The sequence below is a fragment of the Scardinius erythrophthalmus genome, assembly GCF_964197995.2.
Source record: "Scardinius erythrophthalmus genome assembly, chromosome: 8".
Taxonomy (NCBI): domain Eukaryota; kingdom Metazoa; phylum Chordata; class Actinopteri; order Cypriniformes; family Leuciscidae; genus Scardinius; species Scardinius erythrophthalmus.
Genome location: NC_138228.1, coordinates 29,702,731 through 29,714,755, shown reverse-complemented (window position 1 = coordinate 29,714,755; position 12,025 = coordinate 29,702,731). Strand labels below are relative to the sequence as shown.

The 12,025-nt window shown below is 36.3% G+C and overlaps 1 protein-coding gene across 1 annotated transcript in view; it reads left to right on the top strand.

Annotated features, from left to right (window-relative positions):
* Positions 1-1,013: 1,013 nt before the first annotated feature.
* The window catches only part of LOC308694376 (extracellular calcium-sensing receptor-like), a gene marked incomplete at both ends in the record, with an annotated part of 75,343 nt that continues 64,331 nt past the window's right edge, over positions 1,014-12,025 (top strand). Inside the window, 4 exons of the mRNA XM_081371881.1 lie at positions 1,014-1,219; positions 2,208-2,499; positions 3,080-3,898; positions 4,022-4,252. Coding sequence (XP_081228007.1) covers positions 1,014-1,219; positions 2,208-2,499; positions 3,080-3,898; positions 4,022-4,252 — 1,548 coding nt within the window. The remainder of the gene's footprint in view (positions 1,220-2,207; positions 2,500-3,079; positions 3,899-4,021; positions 4,253-12,025) is intronic.

The window sequence follows — 12,025 nt, the reverse complement described above, 5'->3', positions numbered from 1 at the left end:
GTGTGTAGTTTAAATGTTGTGTTTCATCTAAGGCTGATTATACAGTAGGCCTATATAACCATGATTGACTACAGGCATAGGGCTCGACTTAGGACAAGATAAGAACAAGCATGAGTGAAGTACAGCCTTATACTGATTGGTAAACTGCACTGTGTTTTATACACGTCCATGCTGGACATTCATATTAAATTAGCATTATTTTCCTATGTTTTTACATCATGAAAATCTATATGGCTTTAGTTGTATGTAGGACATATATGACATAATATGATTAAAAATACATTAATATTATGCAATTTATATATGTGGTTTTTGCAGCATATATGTCCCTTACAATATTCTGTTGGAACATATAAGAATTACATGAGTTTTTAGCAAACCTTTTCCATATGGGTATACAGTTATACATTTCAGGGTGTTTAACACTTGTTAAGATAAGTGTTTGGTTTATTTCATATAATTGTAAATCCTTTAAAAGGATTTAATATGACATTTTATTTTATTTCAAAAGAGTATATTTTCACATTTTATTACTTTTCACATTGCTTTACTTAATTCATTGGGTTATTTAAATATATAAAAAGACTCATACCAGATCAGTATTGGATTCAATAGACTTTATTGCTGCTAAAGGGAATGGAAAATACATGTGATTATTATAGGTAATCATAACTGTGAAACAAATACTTACCCAGGCCCCAGCTTTAACAAAGCGGTATCACTATTACTGGGGTTATGCATTTTAATTCTCAAAGTAGTTTTTATTTGTTTTTGTGCTCTCCAAGGGCTTTCTACAATTATCCCCCACTCACTTGTTTTCCTGTTGCATGTTCTTATGCCCCAGGCAAATTAAAGTCTACAAAAGAGGAGTTATCATCTAACCTTTCTTTCTTTGCTGGAAAAGTGTGAGCCTGCAGTTCTGCACTCAGTCTCTCTCTCTCTCTCTCTCTCTCTCTCTCTCTCTCTCTCTCTCTCTCTCTCCTCCCTCTCTTTGTAAAGTGATGGAATTGATTATGTGGTTGTGGCTGGTGGGAATCATAGTTGAGATGGTCGGGTTTTGTGGTGCAGGCCTGTCATGTGGTCTGCAGGGCAGATATTTTTCAGAGAGCTTGTATAAAGAGGGAGATGTGATAATTGGTGGTCTGTTTCCAGTTCATAATGAAGCACCAGCACCTGATCATGCTTTTACTGAAATGCAGCATGCTGCTCGCTGCCAGGGGTGAGAATAATGAGAACATTTAAAATGAACTATAAGGCAATTTGTAGAACAACTGTTAATACATTCAAAATGTTTTTCATGGAGCAGTGGCGTGCACAGACCTCCTCAGGGGCAGGGGCGGAAGGACCAAAAAGGGCACACACACACAAAAAAAGAGTTTCTTGTTTTCCTTTTTATTTTTATCCTTTCTTTCCTTGGCATTCTATTAAAATATGTCGATACAATTAGAATGCATAGCACATCAAACGAAAAAAGGGAAATGATGATAATATTACTAAATATTATTTACTTTACCAAACAAAACAGTGAGAATCAAGAAGGTAATTATGAGGAATTCATGTTTAGTTTTGTTGATGTTGTAAATATTATGTATATATTATATGCATTAAATTGTTAGCTATCATGAAATCAGAAACACTTTACAATAATGTTTCTTTAGTTAAATTTGTTAACATGAACTAATAATAAACTGCACGTCTACATCATTTATTAATGATTAGTTAATATTAATTTCAGCATTTAGCCTACTAAAACATTATTAAAATCAAAAGTCATTATTAAAATCAAAAGTTGTATTTGTTAACATTAGTTAATGCACTGACTGTGACATAACATGAACAAACAATTAACAGGTGTATTATTATTAACTAAGATTAACAAATACAGTAACCAATGTGTTGCTCATGGTTAGTTCATGTTAGTTAATAAACAAATTAACCTTATTGTAAAGTGTTACGATGAAAACAAATATATAAATTCCTTACAATTTAGAGTTGGACATGGACTTAAAATTTCCTTTCACTATATGTACCTATTTCCCCGAGCTAATAAGACTTGCTTGCTTGCTATGGCCTTGGAAAAAATGAATGACATTGTCAGACTCAGAATATATCACATCAGGATATACCTCCATATAGATTATTACTGAACTGACCCAATTCAGTTATTTCTCAAATTACAAAACTTTACATTTTACATTCTCTTTTAGTGTTGACCTTCGTTCATACCGCTGGCTCAAAGCTATGATTTTCACCGTGGAGGAGATTAATCGGGACCCTGTTCTGCTACCAAACTTTACTTTTGGATACCTGGTAGCCGATACATGCCTAGCTGAGAGCACAACACTGAGTGCTGCTTTAGCTCTGGTAACAGGGCAGGAGGAGACAGTGTCAAGCGCTGAGTGCAACGGACCTCCAGTGGTGCCTGTCATTGTCGGTGACGCTCGTTCCTCTGCCTCAATAGTGGTGGCTGACACGCTGGGAGTTTTTGATATCCCCATGGTATAATGAATTGACCCTCAGAGACCCAATCATTGATTGTTTTTTCCCACTTAAATGTTTTTTTTTTTTTTTTGGGGGGGGGGGGGGGATTATGTTTATGCGGTCTTTGTTTTGGGGTGACTTTTAGAAAAGTGTTCATTTTCAAGTACGTTTTTCCAATATTTAATGAACTGGGTTATTTACTTTATATAATACTTTTATAATTAACTTAAAATGCATATTAAAAGACAGGGGAGTTGATATCTATCTATCTATCTATCTATCTATCTATCTATCTATATCTATATATATATATATATATATATATATACATATATATATATATATGATCCAAATCAGCCAATAATGGTGTCAGTAGGAAATTACAATGTAGTGTAACTTTGACATGTTAAACTTGTTGCAATAGTTCATTTTAGAGTGTAAGCAACTGCTAATTGTACACAGGTCTATTGAAAACAGTATGAATTATTTAAATTGTTTATATACGTGTAGCAATTTAGCTACAGTGTCTCTAAGCATAAAATGTGCTTTTTTAACACAGTTTTTCTTCAGATCTTGTCTCTGTGCTTTGTCTGCCCAGGTTAGTTATTTTGCATCCTGTGCTTGTCTGACTGACAATCGTAGATTTCACTCTTTCCTGCGTACTGTTCCCAGTGATGCCTTCCAGGCTAAGGCCATGGCCCGTCTGCTGCGCCTGCTGGACTGGACCTGGGTGGGGGTGGTTGCAGGGGATGATGAATATGGTAAAAGTGGTGTGCAGCTGCTCTTGAAAGAACTGGAACATTTAGGGATTTGCGTAGACTACTTGGAATTCATTCCTAAATCACACTCACAAAGCAGGATCAGGCGAACTGTGGAGAGGATCGAGAGTTCCACAGCTCGTGTGGTGGTGACATTTGCCATTGCCCCCGACATAGTAGTCCTATTCAAGGAAGTGGTGGTGCAGAATGTGACCAACAGACAGTGGATAGCCACAGAGGCCTGGAGCACCTCCATTCAGTTCTTTGACCAAGCGAGCATTCCTCTTCTAGCCGGTACCATTGGCTTTGCCCTGCGCCGAGCTGATATTCATGGTCTTGGTGCTTATCTTGCCCAGCTGAGCCCTGTGAAGCAGCCAAATGAACCGTTCGTAAAAGATGTATGGGAAGAAATATTTGGTTGCTCGCTGGCACAGTACTGGCAGCCTTCATTTAAAATGCCAAAGTGCACAGGCTCAGAGAATGTGGAGAAACATGGTCACATCTACATTGATGTTTCACAGTTGAGAGTTACTTACAATGTGTATAAGGCTGTGTATGCTATTGCCAATGCTATTCACAACATGCTGGCCTGTCAGCCTGGTAGAGGGCCGTTTGAAGATGGAGAATGTCCTGATGTGACTCAAATAAAGCCCAGACAGGTACAGACAGGAGGGGTCTAAAAAATATTTAAAATAATATTTTAAATTTTTATGTTTTATGTAAACGACACTTTTTTTAAATAATCACTGCATATGATAATCTGTACTCTTTTCCTTTTACAGCTTCTGTACTACTTAAATGCAGTAAACTTCACAACACCAGTGGGTGAGCTGGTTTATTTTGAAGATAACGGCGAGCCATCTGCCTCTTATGACGTTATGAACTGGCATGTTGATGAAAGTGGAGCAGTGAATTTCGTCCAGGTTGGACAGTTTGATGCAGCCAAAGGACCAGGCCAGGAGCTGAACATAAGCCTTGAGAAAGTGTTTTGGGGTGGGGGCTGGACTGACAAAGTAAGAATCCAGTGACTTTTCATTCATTATATAATTTTAAATGTTTTTAGTTTAAATATTTGCCTTTAGAGATGCAAATACAAACAAACATTAAGGGGCTCAATCTGGGTCTTGTACCATTATGGTAGTTGAACAAACTCAGGGTTACAGGATTAGTTTAAAGTTGACAAAACCAAACCAATTCAGTCAGGCTTTGTTGGTACCATGACACTTTCTCTGTCAACTCAGGCTTTGATTCTGAGTTAATGGAGAGCATGCACATGAAAGTGTGACATCTGTAGCAAACAGCCAATCACATGCCTTGAAACATAAATAAATTGTGATTCACCTCTTGTGAGAGAGTCAGCAAGATTATTTTCTCTCTTCTACCGAAGATTAAGAGATTGAAGAATATGAAATACATAAATGCATACACAGCAAGAAAATATCTTGCTGTATCAGTGCAAGTTAAAGTTATAAAGTTAAATTATATATATAATATATAATTATATATATATATATATATATATATATATATATATTAGGGGTGTAACGATTCGTTTTAACAACGATTAGATTCGTATCGCGATTCGTGATTGCGGGCCCAAGCCGGTGGCACCGCCACCCCGGTGCCTTTAGTTACCTAAAGGCACCGGGGTGGTGGTGCCGCCGGCTTTGGCCCTTCATCGCTGCTCGCAGCTATATTTATATATATATATATATAAGGGACAAGACACAGAGAATTTTACTTGTCTGACCTGATTAGAACAACAACAAAATTAAATAAAAAGATAACTAGGGAATCACTAAATCGAGAGAATTGTTTTGATTATATGATACACTCAAATAATTACACAATAAATCCTTTAAATGTAATGATATTCAGAACGGAACAAGAATAGAAAAATAACTATAAACAAGCAAAACGAAATAAAATAAAATAAAAAAATTAATTCAAGCAAGACATGACATGATTTATTTATTTTTTGAACTAAAACATTCTGGCTGTTTTTAAACTCAAACATAATTCTTAAAAAAAAAAAAAAAAGGGTTTAGTTCTGATATTTGTATAATTTTATAGAGAAATAAATGGTGTATAATTACACTTTTAGAAGATATGAGGCTTTTAGTGCTTCCTTTTTTGACATTACTTTAATCCCTCACTATAGCAAAACCGTTTGAGATTTTATTTTTATATTTTATTAAGGCTATACTGAACAGACTGCGATGTCAGTGTGTGTGTGTGTGTTTATTCTGAGATTATTCTGATTTTATTCCATTAATTTTAAGTTGCAATAGTTGATAATAAATGTATTACTGATCAATGGTAACAAGGTTGAGCTGCTGAGGCTCGTGCAGCTTCTCCAGGAGAAATGTAAACAAGTAAGCGCAGCACACATAAAATAAACTCAGTTAACAACATAGGCCTAATGACTAAAAATGACAAATATGGAGGTTTTTTATATTTTATAACATATGATAGGCTACAGTTAAGCAACCTCGAGTCACTTGACGAGTGTCATTTCCTGAATAAATTAACAGTTGAAACTGTGACATACAACAGGTTAATAAACAGTTACAATTAAGTCACTTACATTTTAGATGCAGTATTGACTGTTTTTGTTCTGTTTCAGCAGCGAAAATAGTTAAACAAAGATCACAGCAGAACCATCACGCATCACGTGTTTTCTCATAACTGAACAATTCAGCATTTTTAACGAATCGGTTGACTCAAAGTTTGAATGATTAATCCATAAACATCTGTCTTAATCATGATCGACTCATTCGAATGAATCGTTTGAACAAATGAATCAATGACTCACTTATTAAGATGGATGCCTGGCGACACCTAATGGCGATTTAGTGTTGTTTAAAAGCATCATTCTTTCCAGCGTGTGTGTGATTTGTGTGTGCAACATTATCAATGTGTCCATGCAGACGTCCGTATTTTTCTTTCACTTTTATATTAGCAATTTAAAAGCACCCGCTCATGTCACACGTCGATTAACCGGTGGGAAAATATCCTCCGACACATACCTAATAAATGTATATTTAAATACAATATTGGCCTACCTGGTAAAAAGTTTTATATACTATTTTGATGTCCTTTTGGACACAAGAGGGCAGTATAGCCCTATGTATGACTTTTTTTTTTTTTACTTAACTCTTTTTAATTTTAGAATAAAATTATTTTTAAAAACAGAATAAAATGGGTTTAGTTGTAATATTTGTATACTTTTATATAGAAATAAATGGTATATAATTACATTTTTAGAAGATTTGAGGCTTTTAGTGTTTCCTTTTTGGACATTAATCCCTCGCCATAGCAAAACCGTTTGAGAGATTTATTATCCGTTCACAATTTAGCATATTTAATGTATTTTCATCATGTTGAAAAAGTTTGGTGGGAATAAAATAAATAGTTTAAGAGGAGTGGCTAAAAATTCAGAGGGTGATTTTGCAAAAAAATCCACATTCAGACCAAAATATCTGACTTCCTGATGGCCGGAGGTAATGAATGTAAATTAGAAAGTTGTCCGGCTTGATGAGAACAATATACAAACTAATTTTTTTTTACTGTATTTAAAACTAACCCCCCCACTTTTGTCAAAAGCATGTTGAAAGTGACAAAGTTGCCACGGCCAAACCGTTCGAGATATCAAAAATCCGTCCGCAATTTAGAATCCTCAGTGTATTGACTTCATAATAGCCAACTTCCTGTTGGGCTGGGCGTAAAACTTGACCGGGGGAAAGTTGTTCGGCCCGATGAGATCTATATGTGTACCGAGTTTCATATTAATTCATGCAAGCGTGTTTGATCTATGGACCAAGTTTTCAGACAAGTTTTCAAGGGGGCGCTGTTGAGCCCCCCTGCCACGCCCGGGTACCAGCTTCAGCCCGGCCCTGATGGCCGTGGGTTCTGACCTGTGTGCAGAGTTTCAAGAGTTTTCGAGCACGTTAAGGGTTCCAAAATCCCCTGAAACCTTGAAAAACAAAAAAGCAAATCTCACCCAACAGACAAATCCCTCCCACCCCTCACACACACAGAGACAGAGAGAGAGAGAGAGAAAATTCTCCCAAAAAATCACATTCAAACCAAAATATCTGACTTCCTCTTGGTCTGAGATAAAGAATGTAAATTAGAAAGTTGTCCGGCTTGATGAGAACAATATACGTACCAAGTTTTGTGATTCTAGGAAAAACTAAGCCCCCATTTTTGACTAAAGGTGGCGCTACTGAGCCATTCCACCACGCCCGTTTCTGAAACTTTGCACATGTCTACTGGCTAATAAATGTGATGTGTCTGTTGAGTTTCATGCAATTTCAAGTATGTTAAGAGTCTCAAAAGCATCAAAAAATAATATTAAAGTTTGATGCGTTGCCACGGCAACAGTATCTAAGATATCAATAATCCTTTCACAGGTTTACATCTGCCGTGTGTCTACATTGTACACATAAAGTTTGAAGCAAATCGGGTAAAAATAAGACACTGATTTCAAAGCATTTTGAAAGTGATGTACTTCCTGCTGCCTGTTGGTGGCGCTATAACTTTGACTCACAATAGTCACATCCATGTGATCGGCCTCTTACAACGAACACACTGCTGAAGTTTCATCAAGATCAGTTAATGTATGCAGAAGTTATAACACACTTCCTGTTTCATTTTTTCGCCATAAATTTGTTTCCTCGCCACGGCCAAACCGTTCGAGATATCAAAAATCCGTCCGCAATTTAGCATCCTCAATGTCTTGACTTCATGCACACCGAGTTTGGAGGCGAATCGATGAATTCCCTAGGAGGAGTACATTAAATTCCACAGCATGCGTTTCCAAACAACGCTAAATAGCCAACTTCCTGTTTGGCTGGCGTAAAACTTAGAGCACGAAAGTTGTTCGGCCCGATGAGATCTATATGTGTACCGAGTTTCATATTATTACATGCAAGCGTGTTTGATTTATGGACACGTGTTTGGATCCCGTTCCAGGGGGCGCTGTCGAGCCCCCCTGCCACGCCCGGGTACCAGCTTCAGTCCGGCCCTGATGACCGCGGGTTCTGACGTGTGTGCAAAATTTCAAGAGTTTTCGAGCATGTTAAGAGCCCCAAAAGTGCCCGAAAGGTTGACAAAATAATGATAATAATAATAAATATAGCTGCGAGCAGCGATTACGGGCCCAAGCCGGTGGCACCGCAACCCCGGTGCCTTTAGTTACCTAAAGGCACCGGGGTGGCGGTACCGCCGGCTTTGGCCCTCCATCGCTGCTCGCAGCTATATTTATATATATATATTTATATATATATATAATATATATTATACAAACATATATATATATATATATATATATATATATATATATATATATATATATATATATATATATATATATATATATATATATATATATACCGTTCAAAAGTTTGGGGTCAGGAAGATTTTTAATGTTTTTAGGAGAAGTCTCTTCTGCTCACCAAGGCTGCATTTATTTGATTAAAAATACAAACAAAAACAGTAATATTGTGAAATATTATTCCAATTTAAAACAGCTGTTTTCTATTTTAAAATATTTTACACTGTAATTAATTTATGTGATCAAAGCTGAGTTTTCAGCATCATTACTCCCATCTTCAGTGTCACATGATCCTTCAGAAATCATTCTAATATGATGATTGATGGTCAATAAATATTAATTATTATTTTCAATGTTGAAAACAGTTGTGTACAGATTTTTTTTCAAAATGGGTTGATGAATGTAAAGTTCAAAAGAACAGCATTTATTTCGAATATATATTTTTTAACATTTTAAATGTCTGTACTGTAACTTTTGATCAGTTTAACTCATTCTCGATTAATAAAAGTATTGATTTATTTGATTTCTTTCCCCCAAAAATAAAATTAAAATTATTACTGACCCCAAACTTCTGAACGGTAGTGTTTAATGTTACAAAAGCTTTAGATTTCAGATAAATGCTGTTCTTTTGAACTTTCTATTCATCAAAGACTGTACACAACTGTTTTCGACATTTAAAATAATAATGAATGTTTCTTGAGCATCAATCATCATATTAGAATAATTTCTGAAGGATCATGTGACAGTGACGACTGGAGTAATGATGCTGAAAACTCAGCTTTGATCACAGGAATAAATAACAGTTTAAAATATATTAAAATAGAAAGCAGCTGTTTTAAATTGGAATACTATTTTACAATATTACTGTTTTTGTTTGTATTTTTAATCAAATAAATGCAGCCTTGGTGAGCAGAAGAAACCTTGCTTAAAAATCTTACTGACCCCAAATTTTTGAACAGTAGTGTATATATATTATATAAAAATGTAATGGATAAGACACAGATAGTTTTACTTGCCTGACCTGATTAGAACAATGAAAAAACTTAAATGAAAAAATAACTTGGGAATCTCTAAAATGAGGACGCGATTAAACAGTGGACACATAAAAACATACTCTGTCATTTTGTTCAGAACATCATTCAAACTGCAAAGTGTTAACTTATATTTTTGTACAGTAGCAATAAAACACAACATTGTGCTTTTTTTAAATACATTTAAGCAATCCTCCCCGAAAATGAAACTAAAATGCTCACGGCTGCACAGGCATTCATAATGGTGCGCGTCCTCAGCGAGGAACGAGCAGAACAGAGTCAACGTTTTTTAGGTCATTCCTCCTTCCATAGGAATTTATTGAAAACGCTCGCTCTGCTCCGCACCATTATCAATGTACGTGCGGACAAACATATTTTACTTTCGTTTTTAAGTTAGCGATTAAAAAGCCCCCAGCGGTGTCACACGTCAGTTAACCGGTGGTAAAATATTCTTACCGTCACATACCTAGTATATTTTTATATAGATATAATAGGCCTACCTGATTTTGAACACAAGAGGGCAGTATAGCACTATGTTTGACTTTATTTATTTATTGTTTAGACTAAACAACCATTCTGGCAGTTTTTAAACTTAAACTAAATTGAAAAAAAAAAGAATAAAATGAGTTAAGTTCTGATATTTGTATACTTTTATATAGTAATAAATGGTGTATAATTAAATTTTTAGAATATATGAACCTTTTAGTGTTTCCTTTTTAGACTATACTTTAATCCCTCGCCATAGCAAAACCGTTTGAGATATTTATTATCCGTTCACAATTTAGCATCATTAATATATTTTTATCATGTTGAAAAAGTTTGGTGGGAATAAAATAAGCCACTTAGATAAAGGTGGCTAAAAATTCAGAGGCTGATTTTGCAAAAAAATCCACATTCAGACCAAAATATCTGACTTCCTGATGGTCAGAGCTAATGACTTTAAATTAGAAAGTTGTCCGGGTCGATGAGATCAATATATGAACTGAGTTTTTTTTACTGTAGTTAAAACTAACCCCCCCACTTTTGTCAAAAGCATGTTGAAAGTGACACACTGCCTGCTGCCAGTTAGTGGCGCTATAACTTTGAATCACAATACCTACATACATCTGATCGGCCTCTTACCACAAAAACACTGCTGAAGTTTCATCAAGATCAGTTAATGTATGCAGAAGTTATTCCACTTCGTGTTTCTCTTTTCTCGCCATAAATTCGATTCCTCGCCACGGCCAAACCGTTCGAGATATCAAAAATCCGTCCGCAATTTAGCATCCTCAAAGTCTTGACTACATGCACACCGAGTTTGGAGGGGACACGGTGAATTTTCTAGGAGGAGTATTTCACATTCCACAGCAAGTGTTTTCCAAACAACCCATAATAGCCGACTTCCTGTTGGGCTGGCGTAAAACTTGACCAGGGGAAAGTTGTTCGGCCCGATGAGATCTATATGTGTACCGAGTTTCATATTAATTCATGCAAGCGTGTTTGATATATGGACCAAGTTTTAGAACCCCGTTCAAGGGGGCGCTGTTGAGCCCCCCAGCCACGCCCGGGTACCAGCTTCAGCCCGGCCCTGATGGCCGTGGGTTCTGACCTGTGTGCAAAGTTTCAAGAGTTTTTGAGCACGTTAAGGACCCCAAAAGCCCCTGAAACCTTGATTAACAATATAAAAGCAATAGTCAAATCCCCCCCCCTCCCCTCACACACACATAGACACAGAGAGAGGGAGAGAAAATTCTTCAGAAAATCCACATTCAAACCAAAATATCTCTCTTCCTGTTGATCGGAGATGGTTAATGTAAATTAGAAAGTTGTCCGTCTTGATGAGAACAATACACATACCAAGTTTTGTTGTTGTTGATAAAACTAACCCCCCCACTTATGACTAAAGGTGGCGCTACTGAGCCCCCCTGCCACGCCCCTTTCTGAAACTTTTCACATGTCTACTGGCTAATAAATGTGATGTGTCTGTCGAGTTTCATCCAATTTAAAGCATGCTAAGAGTCTCAAAAGCATCAAAAAAGAATATTAAAGTTTGAAGCGTTGCCACGGCAACAGTATCTAAGATATCAATCATCCTTTCACAGGTCTACATCTGCAGTGTGTCTACATTATACACATAAAGTTTGAAGCAAATCAGGTAAAAAGAAGAGGGTGATTTCAAAGCATTTTGAAAGTGACACACTTCCTGCTGCCAGTTGGTGGCGCTATAACTTTGACTCACAATAGTCACATCAATGTGATCGGCCTCTTACAACGAACACACTGCTGAAGTTTCATCAAGATCAGTCAATGTATGCAGAAGTTATAACACACTTCCTGTTTTAATTATTTGCCATAAATTCGTTTCCTTGCCACGGCCAAACCGTTCGAGATATCAAAAATCCGTACGCAATTTAGCATCCTCAATGTCTTGACTT